General features: G+C 39.6%; 1 protein-coding gene across 1 annotated transcript in view; it reads right to left on the reverse strand.

Moving 5' to 3' along the window:
* Positions 1 to 10,899: 10,899 nt before the first annotated feature.
* Positions 10,900 to 21,336, reverse strand: part of LOC149185972 (protein HEAT STRESS TOLERANT DWD 1-like) — an 83,278-nt gene continuing 72,841 nt past the window's right edge. Inside the window, exons 11-13 of the mRNA XM_089410852.1 lie at positions 11,947 to 12,059; positions 11,574 to 11,691; positions 10,900 to 11,471 (exon numbers count right to left, since the gene is read on the reverse strand). Coding sequence (XP_089266978.1) covers positions 11,346 to 11,471; positions 11,574 to 11,691; positions 11,947 to 12,059 — 357 coding nt within the window. The 3' untranslated portion in view covers positions 10,900 to 11,345. The remainder of the gene's footprint in view (positions 11,472 to 11,573; positions 11,692 to 11,946; positions 12,060 to 21,336) is intronic.

Raw genomic sequence — 21,336 nt, forward strand, 5'->3', positions numbered from 1 at the left:
TTGGTAACCATGTTGGGAGGGTGGTTACGTATGGGCACAAATAATTTAAGTTTGGGTTGGTGGTCCATTGAATACGGCAGAGTGTTTTGGGTGTGACCGTTGTATGGAATGGGGCCGCTGCATGGTGGCGGGCGACCCACATGGTTGGCGCGGGTTCGATACCTGTCGGCTCCGCATTTAATATATGGCATGACGGTTGGGGTGTTGGGTGTGGGCCGAGTCCAGCATAGGTGGCCCGCCCAACCTTTTTAATATTGATCATATGTGATGTGCGGTGGGTTCGGTTGGACCGGCGGGGGTCATGGCCTATCGGTCCTTTTTTTTTAAATTAATTTGTTATGCGGTTGGATGGGGGAGCCGGCGGGGGTCATGGCCCGTCAGCGATATTTAATTAACTTTTTCTTTATATTTAGTGTTGGATCGTTGGGGGGTTGCAAGGTTGGTGGCTCGCCACTCCATAGTATATATATATATATATATATCAAGCACATTTTTTTTGAATTTGTCTAATATAGGGGATATTAGACAAATTAACGATCCAACAAATTCGCCCACTTTCAGGAGCTAAGTTTCATGCTCCAGGGTCGGTCAAATTGTAGGACACTTAAACCTGGCTCACAATTCAGCGTTGACCAAAACTTTCAATGGCTCGTTCTCCCTCATACGAGCTCGGATTGACGAACCGTTCTCACTGTTGCGATCAGGATGATGAGATCTACACTCTGGTTCTGGTTCAAAATCATTCTGAACACTATGATTTTTGAGCTTCCATAAGCCCTCTATCATGTGTGTGTCCCTGGAGCCACCTAGATCAACCCTACACCATTGCATTATGCAATATATATTCTGAGTTATACAGTGTCCAATCACAAGAATCTCAAATCAAACCATACATATATCCTGGGATATATTGCGATCTATGTAGCATTATCAGGGACTTGTTGATTGCCCTTCTCACTACTCACTCCTTTCAGCGATCAAAGTAGTTAAGAACAAAATAAATGCTCGTATTGTAGTATAGGACTGTTGGAAAACAAGATTGTCACTCGAAGAAATTGTACGACTAATTTCACAATTTCAATTTACCACATAATTCATTGTGACTTGAAGAACCTAGATACCAAGTTGAAAGAATTTAATTATTTGCAATATCTTCATCTTATGAATCGTTTGAGTGTCCAATCTTTTTTATATAGATTTTGCAGTAATACCAGGTGATCATTTGTCCAATCTTCTTGATATAGATTTTGTAGTAATACTTACTGATCATTTTGAAAGGGGCTCAACAGAATATCTTACTACGTGGGTAGTATGTTTGTGCATAAAGTGATAAAATTTAGATGCCAATTTTTACACGTGGTGAGATGAACTGCAAAGACATGCTCCAAATCATCTCTCATCTCCCTTGATCTACAAAACTCACTAATTCACCTCGATGTGCTCAAAGGAGGTAGGCCCCAACCGTACATATCTTGGCTTGCCCAATTTAGCTCAATTATTGACATGGTTATGTCAAAATTCTTACTCGTAAATAAGCTCATAGTAGACCTCCACGGTATTCATACAAACGCTTACACCATGGACCTTAACAACCTCCACATGATAACTAAAAAATGAAATCATACATCATTATATATCGTAGCTCCCAACAAACTTGCAAAAATTATTGTTTTCTACAACCACATAGCCCAATTAACCACAGAATAGCTACCTCACATAAACATGTAAGGAGTTGTCTATAATGCGACTTTTTGGAGATTCCGGTGATGGAATCCAGCGGAAGAAATTGAGGTTAAATCTTGATTTGTTGCAGTTAAAATGGTTTTTTAACTGCATATTTGGATTCAACACCCTCAAAAACCCCTGGGACGCTTTCATTGTGCAGAAACTAGCTATCAAACTTGCGATTCCAATAAATTCCTGCCGGATTTCGACTGGAAAAACCCGCCGAAAAAGCTTTCAAAAAGTTGCGTTATAGACAACTACAACATGTAATATCTAAAGTTTCGCAACTTTCAAAGGCATATATGACCAAGGACGTTCAATTACGTGCAATGGTTTGAGAGCAGCTCAAACTTCTTCTACAACCACATAGCCCAGTTAACCACGGAATAACTACCTCACATAAACATGTAACATCCAAAGTTTCGCAACTTTTAAAGACATATATGACCAAGGACATTCAATTACGTGCAATGGTTTGAGAGCAACGCAAACTTCTTCTACAACCACATGGCCCAATTAACCATGGAATAGCTACCTCACATAAATATGTAACATCCAAAGTTTCGCAACTTTCAAAGGCATATATGATTAAGGACGTTCAATTACGTGCAATGGTTTGAGAGCAACTCAAACTTCTTCAAGGAAAGATATTGATTCATTAATAGGCTTCAAAATCACAATAGATTGGAAAAGAAGAAACTACCAATTTGAACCAAGCACGTATAAGAAGAAATTGGAGGCATCAAAGAAGAAGAAGATAATTATTATTATTATTATTATTATTATTCAATTTTAAGGTCACGGCGAAGCTAGACACCAAATTGGTGTATGAGACCCCATTGTTTGTGGGACAAAGATCCCACTTTCGTGCAACGATTTCACTGATAAGTCTACAAAAGCATACAAACTTTACCCCTCTTTGGTTTTGAACCTGTGAACTCTTAGGAGGAAAGACATACTCTTAACCATTAAGCCCACTCACCATTGTGTAGATAACAGTGTTCCATGGGGACGCATCCCCCAAGGATGGGTGCGCGCAACCCTCACACTCGAGACGAGGGGACGTCTGGGGAAACGTTTCCCCACATCCCCCTTTAGGGGAGACGCAAGGGGGGATGTTTCCCCAGTGTGGGGGACGCAACTCCCCAAAAGGGGAACATCTAGGGAAACGTTTTCCCACGTCCCCCTTTTGGGGAGACGCAGGGGGGAATGTTTCCCCAGTGTGGGGGATGCGACTCCCCAAAAGGGGGATGCCTGGGAAACCCCCCTAAAAATGGGTTATGTGTCCCCCCGTAAATTTACTTGTAAACAATGATTTATCACAGGGAAAACCTAGTGTTTGACCATATTTCCATACTAATGTTATGCACTTCATGGTAATGTTAAATTCTTAAAGTAAAAGTGACATTCTCCTTTATCTTTTATTTTCATCATTTTACTTAAATTTTTAACATTACCATGAAATGACTCAAGATGTTTGAGAGTGGTTTCGACCGCATTAGATTTCATATGGAGAAAGTAGAATTTTAGATTTCACTCAAAATCCAGCAGACTTAACAGTTTTTCAGGAATTCAGGATTTGATGGATTGCAATGTTTCCATTGCATTTGGTCATGTACAAAGGTATGGAATTAGTGTTTAATTAAGAGCACCAAGCCTTTTGTGTACTTTAGAGTGACTTTTAGATTCATCACTGCACTGTTTTTGAGTTTTAGTTATATCAATTTACTATTCTAGTCTTCAGATTTCAATATCTATTATAGTTTATTTTTCTTAGTACTAATTAAATTCTAGAATAATGAATTTTAATTTTAAATCAATTTAGAATCTAGAATGATGAATTTAATTTTTAAATCAATGTAGATTATAGAATGGTGAATAATGAATAATGAATATGGATCACAGTGTTTACTTGTAAACAATGATTTATCACAGGGAAAACCTAGTATTTGACCATATTTCCATATTAATGTTATGCACTTCATGGGAATGTTAAATTCTTAAAGGGAAAGTGACATTCTCCTTTATCTTTTATTTTCATCATTTTACTTAAATTTTTAACATTACCATGAAATGACTCAAGATGTTTGAGAGTGGTTCCGACCGCATTGGATTTCATATGGAGAAAGTAGAATTTTAGATTTCACTCAAAATCCAGCAGTTTTAACAGTTTTTCAGGAATTCGGGATTTGATGGATTGCAATGTTTCCATTGCATTTTGTCATGTACAAAGGTATGGAATTAGTGTTTAATTAAGAGCACCAAGCCTTTTGTGTACTTTAGAGTGACTTTTAGATTCATCACTCCACTGTTTTTGAGTTTTAGTTATATCAATTTACTATTCTAGTCTTCAGATTTCAATATCTATTATAGTCTATTTTTCTTAGTACTAATTAAATTATAGAATAATGAATTTTAATTTTAAATCAATTTAGAATCTAGAATGATGAATTTAATTTTTAAATCAATGTAGATTCTAGAATGGTGAATAATGAATATGGATCACAGTGTTTCATTATTGAATCTCGTGTCTATGGACGAATCATGTAAGGATAATGAGTATGGATCAATGTATTTCATTATTTAATTCAATTATGTATGTATCATTGTATTTATGCTTTCATTATTGAATATGAATTTAATATATATATATATATATATATATATATTAAAAAGGTAAAAAACTTATATACCCTGGCGTCCCCCATCCCCACTAAATTTCCCTAAAATTTGAGGGTACTCCCACACGTCCCCCTTGTGCGTCTCACACCGACCTACGTCTCCCCGTCCCGGAGTCTTGGTGGAACATTGGTAGATAAACATCATTAGAAATTGATAATACAAGCAAAAGGAGTGCCAGAGACATAATAGAATCCCAAAATAGATAAAAAGTATGAAACACTCTCAATTGTAAAGGCAAAAACAACGTACCTCCCCACACCAAACAGACACCTGATCAAGATCAGAGCAGTGTCCCAAAAGAAAATCATAAATGACGCAGTGGGCAAAGAAAGAAAGTTGGAAGTGTCGATTGCTACAAACGGGGACAGCGAACATATAAAAAAAAAGACATGATTTGCAACAAAATAAACAGTGGAAACATCTGGGCAGTTAAAACAGCCTCCATATCACAAGTTCACTCTCCAATACAACTCTCGTCTCGGAAAAAACTCCACTCACTTTGTTTAAATCACTTTTCAAATAAACAAAACCCCAAAAGTGACTCCAGGATCAAGATAATGGGGCCACGTTACTCCACTATATACAACTCCCAAAGACGAGCATTTAGCTTTTTGTTAAAGATGGGGACAGCGAACATATTAAAAAACACATCATTTGCAACAAAATAAACAGTGGAAACATCTGGGCAGTTAAAACAGCCTCCATATCACAAGTTCACTCTCCAATACAACTCTCGTCTCAAAATTGTTAGTTTGACAACAAATTAGTAACTTTGGGTAAAATGTAACTAGACAAGTTTATACCGAAATATTAGTTATGTAACGACGGTCGATGATATAAAACTAACAAATGCCCATGAAATGTAATGTGCGGAGAACCATTGTTGAATAACAAATTCCAATCCATTCAGTTTCTTGTCTTGGTTATTCTGTTGAGCTTTCTTGTTTTCTTCATTATTTCAGTTATTCATACAACAAGTGGTATCAAAGCTCCGAGGGCGGTGAGCCTGGGCGTGAAAGAAAGCGGCTGTGCGGTGAAGGCGTGAGGTTGAAGTGTTCAGAATCTGCGTGAAGACCAAGGCGTTTTATCAGAGCGTGAGGTTGAAGTGTTCAGAACCTGCGTGAAGACCAAGGTGTTTTACCAGAGCGTGAGATTGAAGTGTTCAGAACCTGCATGAAGACTAGGGCCAGTTCTCTGCGTGAAGGCTGAAGGGGCTGTTGCGTGAAGACCAAGGCATTTTACTAGAGCGTGAGGTTGAAGTGTTCAGAACCTGCGTGAAGACCAAGGTGTTTTACCAGAGCGTGAGGTTGAAGTGTTCAAAACCTGCGTGAAGACCAAGGCGTTTTACCAGAGCGTGAGATTGAGGTGTTTAGAATGTGCATGAAGACCAGGGCCAATTCTCTGTGTGAAGGCTGAAGGGGCTGGTGTGTGTTGCCAGACCGCTGCCTAGTCTAGTAGGAGCAGAGTACGAGCTGCTGTCCAGCGGAAGAGGAAAAACCTTTGTTCTGCGTGTTGGCTACCAAACCTCTGTTCTGCAAATCCAGGTTTTTTTTTTTTAAGAAATTTTGTTTCAGAAAGTTTTTGAATAAAGGGGTGAATGTGAGAATTTGAAGAAAAGAAGACAGATTTTTTCTTTAAGGAAAGGAGAAAAGAAGTTTTTTTTTTAAAAGGGTTTTCTTTGAATCAAAAAAAAACAAAGGTTTTCCTGAAAAATATTCAGCGATTCTTTAAAAAAATTGAAGTAGGGAGAGCTAAAACTTGGAAATCCTTTGTTGGCATTGGAAATTTTTTTTGGAAGAAGACAATTGAAATATTTTTTTAAAACCCTAGACTGAAGATTGAAAATCTTAGAAAATGGCCAAGATGTCGAATGCAAAATTCGAGGTGGAGAAATTCACCGAAAAGAGCAATTTTGCTCTTGGAAACTGAAGGTTAGGGATTTGCTTGTGCAACAAGGGTTGCACAAGGCATTGGATAGGGCAACTAAGAAACCTGCAAACATGACTACTTCAGACTAGGAGGACTTGGATGCCTGAGCTCTCAGTACCATCCGGTTATGCTTAGCGGATGAAGTTCTCTTCAACATTGTTGAAGAGACTACGGCATCAGGATTGTGGGAAAAACTTGAAAATCTCTATATGACAAAATCATTAACCAACAGAATTTATCTGAAAAGACAGTTATACAGTCTTCGAATGAAAGAAGGTTCAAACATTGCAGAACATTTGAATGTTTTTAATACACTAATATGTCAATTAACAGATATGGAAGCCAAAATACAGGAAGAAAATAAAGCCATAACCTTGTTGTGTTCTCTGCCTGAATCGTGGGATCACTTCGTAACTTCAATCAGCTTCAGCTCTGCTAATTCTTTGAAGTTTGAATCAGTCGTGGGAGCTCTCCTGTCTGAAGAAGTACGAAGGAAATCCAGCACTAAAACAGTGGTATCAGAAGCCATAGTCGTTAGAGAACACTCAAAGGAAAAAGGAGAAAAACCAAGGGGGTCTTCCAGATTGAAATCGAAGGGAAAGAAGTGTAAGGCAAAATGTTGGAACTGCGGTAAAGTTGGACACTTGAAGAAGGACTGTTGGAAACGAAAGGAATTCGAAAACCCGAAGAACGAAGCGAATCAAGTCGATTCAGGTATGATAGACGAAGTTTTATCTGCTGAAGAATTATGTATGATAGATGAAACTTCACCTGAATGTAATGTCTCTCGGGGTTTTGATAGCTGACTGTTAAACTCTGGTGCTTCGCATCACATGTGCCCACATAGAAATTGGTTTACTTCATATAAAAATGTAAACGGTAGTTCTGTGTTTATGGGTAACAATGTGTCATGTCAGACTGTTGGGATGGGAGATATCAGGATTAAGATGTATGATAACACAGTTAGGACATTAACTAATGTTAGACATGTACCTGATTTGAAGAAAAATTTGATTTCTTTGGGAGTGTTGGATTCAGATGGTTATAAGTTTACAGGTCAGGATGGCGTCTTGAAAGTCTTTAAAGGAGCCCTTGTGGTTATGAAGGCAGAAAAGGTCGGAAATCTTTACAGATTGAAAGGAAGTACTCAGGTCAGTGGAGCAACGGTTGCATCAGAAAAGGAAGAAGCAGGTACTCGTCTATGGCATCGGCGGTTGGGTCATATGAGCGAGAAAGGTCTTCAAATACTGATGAAACGTAAATCTCTTCCCGATCTGAAATCCTTGAAGTTAGATTTCTGTAAACATTGTGTGTATGGAAAACAGTGTAAACAGAGATTTAAAGTTGGAAATCATAATAGTAAATATGTTTTAGACTATATTCACTTTGATCTGTGGGGTCCATCCCATGTTGTGTCATATGGAGGTGCATTGTATTTTTTAACGTTTATTGATGATTACTCTCGTAAAGTTTGGGTCTATATGCTAAAAAGGAACGCTGATGTATTAAATGTCTTTAAACAATTTAAAGTAATGGTAGAGAAAAGAACAGGCAAATCTATTAAATGTCTAAGAACTGACAATGGTGGTGAGTTCACTTCAGTTGAATTTGAACAATACTGTAAGGATGAGAGAATTGTTAGACACAAAACGGTTGTTTATACTCCTCAGCAAATGGTGTTGCTGAGCGTATGAATCGGACTCTTATGGAAAGAGCCAGAAGCATGATCAACAATGCTAACTTGCAAAAAGAGTTGTGGGCAGAAGCAGTATCTAATGCTTGTTATTTAATTAACAGATCACCTTCAGTAGCAATTGCTTGTAAAATTCCTGAAGAAGTTTGGACAGGTCAGTCTTGTGACTATTCACATTTGAGGATATTTGGCTGTGATGCTTATTCTCTCATTCCAAAAAATCAGCGTTCAAAATTAGATCCAAAGTCGAAATGTTATGTCTTTGTTGGGTATGACTATGCAGTGAAAGGATATAGGTTGTGGGATCCTACATTGCGGAAGATAGTCATTAGTAGAGATGTAACATTTGATAAATCCTCTCTGTTAAAATCAAATGTTGAAAGAATTGAACAGGAACAGGTATCGCCGAATCAACAAGTTCAGTTGGAGGCTAGACCTTTCGGTAACAATCGAAAGGAAGGAGAGACTTCTGGAGAAAAAGGTGTTGAAGACACAAAGGAAGCCGTTGAAGCTTCTGAACCAGTACAAGTTTCTAAACCAGTTCAGCAACCAGTCGCTCTGAGAAGGTCTACAAGGGAAAGGAAAACTCCCAAAAGGTATGAAGATTCTGCTTCATCTTTTGCTTTGATTACTGAAGATGGGGAACCCTCTTGTTATCAGGAAGCAGTAGATGATACAGATAGCGAGTAATGGAAAATGGTTATGGAAGAAGAAATAGACTCCTTAGCCAAGAACAATACCTGGGATCTTGTAGAGCGTCCTGAAGGGAGAAGTGTTGTTGGATGTAAATGGGTCTTCAAGCTGAAACGGAAAGTTGATGGAAGTATCGAAAGGTATAAGGCGCGACTGGTAGCAAAAGGGTACTCTTAGGTTGAAGGTATAGACTTTCATGAGATTTTTTCTCCAGTTGTAAAACTTGTTTCTATACGTATTGTGTTGGCACTAACTGCGTTGCTTAATCTTGAGTTAGAACAGTTAGATGTTAAAACAGCTTTTCTACATGGTGATTTGAACGAAGAGATATATATGGAACAACCAGATGGTTTTGTACGAGGTCGCAGCAGAAGATTAGTTTGCAAGCTTAGGAAATCATTGTATGGTCTGAGGCAGTCTCCCAGACAATGGTACAAGAAGTTTGATTCCTTCATGGTGAGCCAGAACTTTATAAGAAGTGAGTATGATCATCGTGTGTACTTCAAAAGTTTCAATGGCATATTCATATCTTAGCTTTGTATGTTGACAATATGTTTATTGCAAGCAAAAGCATGGAAGAGATCAATAGGTTAAAGGCTCAACTCTCTAGGACGTTTGATATGAAGGATCTTGGAGCAGCAAAACATATCTTGGGCAAATGGTAAGCTTTGGTTATCACAGCAGAAGTATGTGGAGAAAGTACTTGAAAAGTTCTCTATGAACAATGTGAAACCTGTTAATGTTCCACTTGCTTCCCATTTTAAGCTTTCTTCAGTTTTGAGTCCTAGAGCTGATGAAGAAAAGCAGTGTATGTCTCATGTACCACATGCAAATGCTGTAGGCAACTTAATGTATGCGATGGTATCTACAAGACCTGACATTTCACATGCAGTTGGGGTTGTCAGCAGGTTCATGGCAAATCCAGGTAAAGAACATTGGCAAGCAGTGAAATGGGTGCTTCGATATCTAAGAGGCACAAGTGACCATTGCATCGTCTTTAATGGTAGTGAAGGATCAATCTGCAGATATGTAGATGCTGACTATGCAGGTGATTTGGACAAAAGAAGATCTACTACAGGTTATGTCTTTACTCTTGCAGGTGGAGCAATTAGTTGGATGTCAAAGCTTCAAGAAACAGTTGCATTGTCCACTACCGACGCTGAATATATCGCTGCTTCAGATGCCAGTAAAAAAGCAATCTGGTTAAAGGATTTGCTCGATGAGATTGGAAGGACGCAGGAGACAGTGAATGTATTTTGTGACAGTCAAAGTGTTATTCACTTGGCTACAAATCTTGCTTATCACAGCAGAACCAAGCACATTGATGTAAGGTATCATTTTCTGAGACATGTGATCGATGGCGAAAAAGTAGCTCTTCAAAAGGTCCATACGCAAGAGAATTGTGCAGACATGTTCACAAAGCCAGTTACAGTAGAGAAGCTACGGTGGTGTTTAGCTTCTCTTGGCTTGCAGAAAAGATGATGAATGGGCATGGGCAAGGGATTAGGAAAATTGTTGTCAAGGTGGAGTTTGTTAGTTTGACAACGAATTAGTAACTTTGGGTAAAATGTAACTAGACAGTTTTATACCGAAATATTAGTTATGTAACGACGGTCGATGATATAAAACTAACAAATGCCCATGAAATGTAATGTGCGGAGAATCATTGTTGAATAACAAATTCCAATCCATTCAGTGTCTTGTCTTGGTTATTCTGTTGAGCTTTCTTGTTTTCTTCATTATTTCAGTTATTCATACAACAAGAAAAAATACCACTGACTTTGTTTAAATCACTTTTCAAATAAACAAAACCCAAAAAGTGACTGAAGGAACAAGATAATTGGACCACGTTACTCCACTATATACAACTCACAAAGACAAGCATTTAGCTTTTTGCTAAATATGGGGACAGCTAACATATAAAAAAACACATGATTTGCAACAAAATAAACATTGGAAACATCTGGGCAGTTAAAACAGCCTCCATATCACAAGTTCACTCTCCAATACAACTCTCGTCTCAGAAAAAACTCCACTGACTTTGTTTAAATCACTTTTCAAATAAACAAAACCCAAAAAGTGACTGCAGATCAAGATAATGGGACCACGTTACTCCCCTATATACAACTCACAAAGACAAACATTTAGCTTTTTGCTACAGACGGGGACAGCTAACATATAAAAAAACACATGATTTGCAACAAAATAAACCGTGGAAACATCTGGGCAGTTAAAACAGCCTCCATATCACAAGTTCACTCTCCAATACAACTCTCGTCTCAGAAAAAACTCCACTAACTTTGTTTTAATCACTTTTCAAATAAACAAAACCCGAAAAGTGACTGCAGGATCAAGATAATGGGACCACGTTACTCCACTATATGCACCATGAATCAATTCAAAGCTTCTGCCAGTAAAATGTCTACACAACTCATGGCTTCATCGACCCTTCAAAAGTCAGAAGTTGGAACATGAACTACAACCTGGGAACAAAGCTCGATTTATACAAAAAGATGATAAATAAAGGAATTGATAAATAAGAAAGAGGCCGGAAAATGCAGGTGAGAAGAGAGAAATTTTATCCTAATAAGTGTTTATGGCTCTCCATGACACAACGTATATCTTATTGCTGTGGGAGAACATTTTCTATGTTCGTTGGCTTAAAAACATTGAATCCATCAGAAGAAGTAGACATGAGTAATCCTGGAATTTGAGCATGCCAATGCACCTCCTTGAGATCCTTTTGACCCTGTAATTAACAACAGCATCCAGATTACATACTATGAAATCAGAAACATTACAAAATTTCAAAATTAACTAAAGCACATTAGGCCATATTAAAAGTTTCAACCTGATGAACAAAAAGTAATTGTGGAGGTAGATCTTCCGGTGCATTAACTTTCTCTTCCAATGCAGCTTTAAACTCTGCTTCTTCTTCTTCGTCACGCTCTAGTGATAGGTCCCAAATACTGACACACAAATAGTTCATTGTTTAGAACAATAATTTATTTGACTAAAATGTGGATCAACTTGGCCCCCAGATTCCCTAGATGGACCCAATAAAAACAAAATCGATATCTGAAATCAGGAAAGCCTTAGAAACTACTAACATCATTTGCTTGGACTCTGCAAAAACTGATTCACTAGCAATCTGCTAGTCCACAAATTTTTACCAATAAAGTGTATGTATATAAGCAAAAAAAAATAGAAGCAAAATGCCATACGTGAGCTGATTGTCTGCTGATGATACTGCAAGGGTTGAAGCTTCATGAGGACTCCATTCAATGGATGTTATTGGCTGCTTATGGTATTTAAAATGAGCTACAAGAGAATCTTCCTGAAATATTTAACATCGAAAGTAAGTATCCTGGCCAATGAAACAAAAGCAATTGACTAGGATTTCTATTTCATGCATCACGATGAATGTTGAACTCACATCCCAGAATTCACATAATGATTAAATACATAACTTGGCAAGACATAGCAGATTAATAGCAACAATCACCATATTTGTCACTCAATATAATTACTAATAATTATTTTATAGGTCACTGGATAGAAAGGGTGTCATGAAAAGGCATATGCCAATTAACATTCCATGAATAATATAAACATCGCTCAATTATAATTTTAGTGGATTCATACATTTTACAACTAAGTGTTTGCTTCATGTCGTCGAAGTTTTCTTGTGCCTGATAATCTTAAGTCTCTATCCATTCCATCAAAACCTCGACCATATCTTCATCCCTCCATTTTTCTCTATATTCCCTGTTTATTTCTTTGTTTTTGAAATATTTTCTCAAGAAGAAAAATTTGACATATGCATCGATACAGCTTTCACTAAAGTTTTTAACACATTTGCAGACAGTTGACCAAGTGTTGACTTATCATTGACTCTTGCACTATCCCATTTTCTCTGAAATTTCACATACAACCTTACCTTTTCTCCTAATCAATTATTTATTCTAAACTGAAAGTCTAATTTAATCTAGAAAGTGCTGTATTGAGAATAATTTTTTAATTAAGCATTTTCCTGAATCTTCAAGTCAAAGGATCAGACAATAGTAGATAGTTAGCAATGTTTTCAGAACATGGAAATGGGGGGATGCATCCCAACTTGGATAGAGCGCACCCCAAAAAAATTAAAAATTTCAGGGGACAACAGGTTGGGGATGGCAATAATATATATATATATATACACACATTTGGAGTTGACTGTAAGCACAATGCTTACACTGGAACATAGGGTACATGGACTTTTTTTATTTTTGTGCCCCTGCAACAGAGATAATCTTGTAACCAACTCAAGGCTTCATCATTGGCCTTCATAAAGAGGATCCGGGTTTTCCTAGAAAAGTCATCAATGAAGATCACATAGTGCACCCTACAATGATGTCACTGACATTGGTCCACTCACATATGAATGCATAAGATCCCCATAGACCTACTCTCACCACTTGGAAAAGCAGCCTTGGTATTCTTTCCAAGTGCATACATGCCCTACTGCTCAATACAGAAATCTGGGAGACTGGTGACAATCTCCCTCCAGATTGGTAACACCGTATAGTACAAGCGTCCCATCCTCCTGTGACATAGCTCTCACACAGATTGTCACTGTTATGTACCAATGCCTGAATAGGCTTACGCTTCATCTGGTATAAGTTGCCCTTTCTAACCCCCAATAGCTATTGTTGTGTCAACGCTAGAATCCTCTAGACAAATGGGAACTTGCCCATTCCTAAGTGTGACTACAAAGCCCCTGTCCTCCATAACTGCTACTGAGAGCAAGTTTTTCTTCAGTCCCGGTGCATAGAGCATGTCTTCGGCCTCCAATGTTCTTCCTCACTTGTTGGAACAAGATAGTTGCCTCTCCTTTCACTGCATACTTGTCATCATCACCAAGCTCCACATGAATCCCTAAGACTTTCTACGTCAGACTGCTAAACAACTCACATGCTTATGTCATATAGCGTGATGCACCATTGTCCAAGTACCAAGCACTGTTGGCGATGGTGCTGTTAGAAAGACAAAAGACTAATAAGAAGTCCTCGAATTTCACTACATTGTACAAACTCATCTAGTTGTGTCATTGTTGACGTTGTTGTCTACTGCGAATTCCCCTTCCCTTTCTTCTTCTTTAGACATTGTGATGCATAATGCCCATTATTGTGGCAAATGAAACACTTAACCATGCTCAAGTCTTTCTTCTTCCCTATATGAGAGATTGCCACCCCACTGTTACACTCAGAATCCTTCCCTTCGCCCTTCATGGCCTAACGGACCATGACCAAGTTATCTTCCTCGTCTCTCTGCCTGACGGCTTTAGACTCCTCCTGAGCCTCTTCCTAGATGCAATCATCCCAAAGCCTCTCCCAATTGGGAACTTTCCCCTGAGAGAAGAATCCCTCAACAAATGGTTCCCATGGCTTGGTGAAACCATTCAGTGCCACAATGACGAGTTCTACATCCTCCACTTTCTCCCCAATGGTTGCAAGTTGATCACGCATTTATGTGATCCTCATTGACATATGGATGGATATGAGCTCGTACCTCGAGATCATCTTCCTGTTCATGTTGTCACTCTGGAACGGGTCCACTAGAGCCTTAAACATCTCTTTGGCCGACTTCTTCTCCACTAAGTGAGGCATCAAGTGATCCTTCACAACATCTATTATCACTATCTGGGCTCTAATGTCCTCTTCATGAGTCAACTTGAGTGTTGCATCTGTAAGTGCAAGAACAATCTTTTCTATAATCACCCAAAGGTCATGCTCCTCACAAACCAATGTTACCCTTACCTTCTAAAACAGGGAATTTGATGCTCCATCCAAGTGGTCTTCAAACCTAAGACTACTTGTTGCCATTTCTAGATCTGATAAAAAAATGTCATGTGCTTATTCCTTCAAGCACCCACAAGAATAAAATACATGGGTGGTTTGGATCTATTAAGATCTCCTTGCAGATATGATAGATCTGCTGCAAATTTCCACGGATCCATGTTTTGGTCCTTTAAAACACCCACAAAAAATTAATTTTTGCCAACCCTTGACTGGCATAGCGTCTCTCTCTCCCTCTGAAGTATGGCCTCCACCAATCCCACTGTTGACTGATCTATGTAAGACTTTGAAATCGGCCTCCCTCTCAAAGTGTGAACTATGATACCATGTTAGTTGTCCTCAACCCCAGGAACTGACAAATTTATTTTCTAGTAAATTTCCTTGTAAGTTAATTAAAAATTTCAGCTTTACGTAAACAACATTGTTGGCATTTTCACAGTAAATAAAAAATAAATCAAGGAAAGCAAAAATTAACCAATCTCAGACATGCAAAAGGAAATTTTCGCCCTTCAAATATGTTATTCATTAATAAATTTTTATAGCATACAACGGCTTCCCAATCTAGGAAATAATCTGTCCAATGAGAAAATCACAACTACAGTGAACTAGGCAAACTGTCCCTCAAGAAAAACATGTTTTCTGCCTGTTCGACCCATTGCATGCGTGATTGTATGCCCTACCTACACCATGTTCTGGGCTGCCCACGTAGATGTACGTCTACTCGTGGCCTTGTAAAGTTGCCCGGGCAGTTGTATGTCTGCCTGATATTTTTTCTAGGCTCCCTGCAGCCTACTGTGGCTGCCTTGCAGTTGTAAATTGCTATCCACGCCCTATTGTGGCTGCCCTGCAGCAGTACACTGTTGCACACACCCGATCATGGCTACCCTATGTCTATATATTGTTGCCCAACTACTGTACAACATTGCCCAAGCCTCTGCACTGCTACCCTCTTGATATATGACCCTCTCTGTCTGCTCACAGTTGCTGGGTTTGCTGCAATTTGTTTGCACTCTCTTCCGTTGGGCTGATCTCTAGATGAAATTAGTTCTTCACCCTCACTGAGATCTCCTTGAATCACAGTCATCCATGTCTCAAGCTCTATTTCTCGTCTATCTTCCTCCTCCACCTAGAGTTGTTTTTATAAGCTTGAGTTGTTGACTGAAGCCACAACCCTGATCTCCAAAGTGATTGATGCTTGAGATTATATCTCACCTCACTTGAGAATCGAGATTATATCTCACCTCATTAGATTTCACTCACTTATTTTTAAAAACACTACACTTTAATTATTCCTTTAATTAAAGTAATTTTGGTAAGGTTAAAAGCCTTGGGCTACTTCCACACATCTAGCCACTTAGATTTGTGCAGAAGTACCAGTTCAATGCTTCTATGATTCATTTGATGGAAAATTGGGCTTCCAAATTAGAAGAAAGAACCCTCAAAACCTTATAGAAACCCAAGAATCAGACATTAACATCTAGAAGAATATGACAACTTCTAAAAACTCAAAGCACCCTAGTTCTTCTAGATCCCACACAAGAATTGAGACAAGATCGAGAACAATTAACACAATTGAGCGTGCACCTAATGATGCCATAAAAGCATTAACTGAAGCAATCAAAAGAATGGAAACCACTGTTACCCGACAAAACAAAGTTATGCAAAACATATTGGTAAAATTGGAAAGGCTAAACAAAATAGGTATCCAACTAGGGGGAATAATGGATGGGAAAGAAATACAGGTCTTCCAATTCAAAACTAAAACCAAAAACTCCCTGTGCCTTTGAATCTGAGGAATGTTAAACATGAGAAATTGCCTTAGTGTAGAACTTGTCAAAGATTCCCATGATGAGAATGCATGTCCATTGATCATACAAATTAGAGAATCAGGCAGGAATTCATCTAAATTTGAGCACATCAAAGGAAGGTATCCCATGTGAATGAAAATCAAATTAAACAGTTCAAAGGCAAACGTGTTGATGCAGATATCATAACTAGAATGTATGGATAGATGCCATCCCAAGAAGAAACAAGGAGAGGAAGGAAGAAAGAGTGGAATAAATATCAAAAGAAAAACAAGCAATTCCTCCTCAACATATTAAAAATCAAATTCCACGAAGAGCTCCTGAAAACACAAACGACAGGAGCCACCAAAGAGCCTAACATTGAAAACCATCACTGAGCACAAATTCAGAAATGATCTTTGAATTGACCCATGTGCTCTCAATTATCTATCGGATTCTGTTAATTTTTGGTATGTTCTATGCTTAAGAGCAATTTATTTCAATTTATTTATTAACCCAATACCAATATATCCAGTGTAGCAATCACATCAGCATGATAGTAAAATGCAGATAGAACATAAACATAAACAGTAGAAGACAAGCCAAGACAAGAGGACACAAGATGTGGCACCAGCCAGGGACAAACCCCAATGTGGGGAAACCCTTGATCAATTCTTCTTATATTCTTCAATAGTTCAGCAGAGAGAGATAGTACAAATTTACAAATCTGATCATTTATGACAGCAGCAGAAAAGCCCTAACCAGAAAAGTCAACGCTGGTCAAACAGGGCAAAATTCTTCCTCTAAGCAGCTCAGTCAAACCCAGTCAACTTCGGCCTCCAACAGCAAACCCAAACAGTCCAAAACAGTCCAAAAAAGTCCAGTCAAATGCTGGTCAACAAAAGTCAAACTGCGGCCAAATCTAGGGCAGTCAACGTTGATCAAATGGGAGGTCAAATCACCTCAATTTCAGTGCCCAGAACTGCAGCCTACCAAGGAGAAGATGTCTCACCTAATGAGCAGTCAAAAGGAGGTCAATGCTGGTCAACACAGCCCAAAATACAGCCTTCTGAAATTCGGTCAACGCAGGTCAACACAGTCAAACAGCCAAACAGAAAATGTCCTTCCTTCGCACGTGTGAGAGATTGCTGCCCAGATTAGCGTACCCAATCAAGTGAGGAGAGAGAGATGTGATGAGATGAGATGATGAAAGAATGACTTGAGGTCTCCTCCTTTTATATGCAACGTTGAGGATGAGGCTTGAGCTAGGGGTTAAAATCCCTGTTTTGCTCACTGGCCCACTTACAATTTGTCAATAATACAAATAAATTCATATCTTCAATTTTACATGTCGGAATAGGATGATCTTTAGATCAATCCTACACCTCTCAGAGAGAGGAATCCAAGAAAAATATCAGCTGCCATAAATAAGATGACCCATGTGGAGTTTGGCCCTAGTTGCCAATTTTAACACTCCCTCTCAACTAGGGAGAACTCCATCTGCTAATCCATTTGCCAGTCGGTACTATCTCTGCGATCAATGCATTGCTTTGCTCTGCACTATGAAGAAGAATAAGTGATCGAGAATGTATCATACCATTCTCTACTAACCCGAAGTCAGTCCCAGATAAAAGAGAGTGTCTCATACCACTCTTACTGACCCAAAGTCAGTTCCAATCAAAAGAGAGTGTGTCATACCACTCTTATTGACCCGAAGTCAATTCCAATTGATCCCATATCAATATCAGTCATCCTAGCATAGGGAGTACAGTAGTACACAATGCATCCATCGATAGTACTATGGTCCCTATCCTCATTTCCCTACTCATTGGCCAGATGAGATGTACTTCCCATGAGTCCCAAACTGCATGGGTAGGATGTCTCAGCAGGAGAAAGATGAACCACTCATCCTGCCTACATGTCGCCATGGGGTGTCACAGGGGAAGGCTGAACTACTCACCCTGTACACAGCAAACAACTAGGGGAGGCTGAACCACTCACCCTATGGTTGCTCGTCGCTCCAAGAAGTAACCCAAGCCCCCCGGAGCTTCCAGAGCTCAATGTCCATATCATACAGGACCCTTAGAAGAGGGTCTCTCCACGACTCCAAGTCATTCTCGGAAGGCTATGAACTTGACCTTCCCCAAGGGCTTTGCCAGAATATCGGCGACTTGCTCATCAATCCCAATGTAATGGAGCCTTATTGGTCCTCATTGTACCATATCCCAGATAAAATGGTACCTGATATCTATGTGCTTGGAGCGATCATGAAATACGAGATTCTCTGATAATCGGATCCCACTCTAGTTGTCGCAGAGGATCACGGTGGTATCCAACACACGTTTGGTATCCAACACACGTCCAAACAGCTCATTGAAGAGCTTACTCAACCAAACAGCTTCACAAGAGGCCATACTCGCAGCTATGTATACGGCCTCAGCGGTGCTCAAGGCAACCGACTTTTGCTTCCTGCTCATCCACGATATCAAAGCAGAACCCAAACAGAAACATTGCCCAGAAGTGCTCTTGCGATCCACCACATTGTCGGCCCAATCAGCGTCCGAATAACCATGCAGCCTCACATCTCGACAGTGTATCTCAATCCATGAGTGATTGTGCCCCGAAGATATCTCAGAAGATTCTTGGCACCAATCCAATGTATATGATGAGGCTCAACCATATATTGGCTCAACATATTAACTGCAAAACATATATCTGGACGGGAATTTACCAATAACATCAGTGCTCCTATGAGTTGATGATACTCAGAAGCATTTCTCAATTCAGGTCTGGCAGCACTACAACATAACTTCTTGAAGTTAAGTTCCATCGGGGTAGTCACAGGCTTACAGTGTACCATCCCAAATCTTTCCAATATCTTCACAACATATTTTCCTTGAGATAGGAAAATTTCCCCTGGCTTTTGCCAGACCTCCAACTGTAGGAAGTAGTGCATCAATCCTAGGACCTTCATCTTAAATTCTGAAGCCAACTCCCTCTTACATTTGTGAATGAGAGGGTTTGCACCTGTCAGAAAGAGGTAGTCCACATAAAGTACCAGTATGAGAGGTTTGTGATCTTCAACCTTAAAGTAAAGGTTCAGATCGGCTTCACTTCTAGTGAATCTCAGCTTCATCAAATAGCTATCAATCCTCTCATACCAAGCCCGGGGTGCTTGCTTCAAGCCATAGAGAGCCTTCTCCAACCTGCATACATGAGATTCTTGGTCATGAACCTCAAACCCCTCGGGTTGTTCCACACAGACTTCCTCTTTAATCGAACCATGCAAGAAAGTGATCTTGACATCCATTTGATGTAGGTTCCATCCTTGCGAGGTAGCAAGGGCTATGATCGAGCGGATGGTGGTGTATCGGACAACAAGTGCAAATATCTCATCGTAATCTACACCTTCCTTTTGAGAGAAGCCTCGAGCAACAAAGCAAGCCTTGAACTTTTATGCACTTCCATCAGCTCCATGCTTGATTTTGTAAAGCCACTAAGAGGTGACACCGATTTGTCCTGGTGTCTAGGGACCACATCCCAGACATCATTCTTCATAATAGACTCGTATTCTTCATTCATAGCATCCTTCCATACTTGTTGCTTCTTCAAATGATGAAGGCTCATTTTGAATGATAGTGCTCATGACGGTCAAGTATCCTTGATACTTGTTTGGCTTCTTGCTTTCACAGAAATTCCCCCTTGGTGCAATATGTCTCTCGGCATCTTCTAGAGTCTCCCTAAGCCATGAGGGTCTCCTTTTGGAGGAGGAGGGCTCTTGGGGAGGAGGATCAATAGGATCCATATGTTCATCAACATCAGGCATCACCTCATCCTATTTTCCACCCTGTTTTCTGGTGTCAGCTTTTTTGTCCTTCCTTGGGATAAGAAGGTTGTTGATCTTGCTGAGGGCCATATCTTTGTCAAAGGTGACATCATGACTTATCTCAACTTCCCTTTGACCAGCCACATAAATTCTATAGCCCTTAGAATTTTCGCTATAGCCCACAAAGATTCATTTCTTCCCTGATGCACCCAATTTGCTTCTTTTCTCTTTCGGCACATGAAAATATACGGGACTTCCAAAAATTCTAAAATGAGAGACATTGGATTTCTTAACAGTGAACATTTCTTAGGGAGTCTTGGAGTCCAATGCTTGATGACAGCATCGGTTTTGAACATACACGACGATATTTGCAGCTTCAACCCATAGGAACTTTGGAAGTCCTTCATCATGAAGCATGGCATGAACAGCTTCTACAATAGTACAATTCTTCCTTTCAGCCACACCATTCTGCTCAAGAGTGTATGGTGTTGTAGTCTCCCTCTTAATGCCAGCTTCTCTGCAATAATCATGGAATTCATTTGATTCGTACTCAGTCCCATTATCAGTCCTCAATATCTTGATTCTCTTCTCGGATTGATTTTCGATCATGGCTTTGAAGTGATGGAACCAGGTGAACACTTCATCCTTCTTTTTCAAGAAGTAGATCCAGGTCTTGCAAGAATAGTCATCCGTAAAGGTGAGATAATATAAGTATCCTCCCAAAGAGTTTACAGGCATCATACCAGATATGTCGGAGTGGATCAATTGCAATATATCGATGGTATTGCTATTACTTGAGAGCTAAGTTACCGGATCCGGCAGAGGCAAGAGGAATATTGCTGGATCCACAGATCTGAACCGGATCCGGATACGATACACCAAAAATACGGCTAAAATACGTATTTTATAAAATACAGTTTTTGGAATCGGCAAATTTTCCCAGGATACGGATCCCACTGGTGGCTGCCGGAAACGGTGAAATGGTCGCCGAAAAGTCAGCACGCAGCACCTCTGCTCACGCTGCTGGCCCCTCTGCACGCAGCACCGCAGCACTTCTGTTCACGCTGCTGGCCCCCCTGCACGCAGCACAGTGACACTCAGCACTGACACTGTTCACGCCCGCACACAGTCAGGCAGTCAGGCAGCACACAGTCGCCGGGTTGTATT

The sequence above is a fragment of the Pinus tabuliformis genome, chromosome 3_1 (assembly GCF_031772625.1).
Source record: "Pinus tabuliformis cultivar Carrire ecotype Pingquan chromosome 3_1, CPIR1, whole genome shotgun sequence".
Taxonomy (NCBI): domain Eukaryota; kingdom Viridiplantae; phylum Streptophyta; class Pinopsida; order Pinales; family Pinaceae; genus Pinus; species Pinus tabuliformis.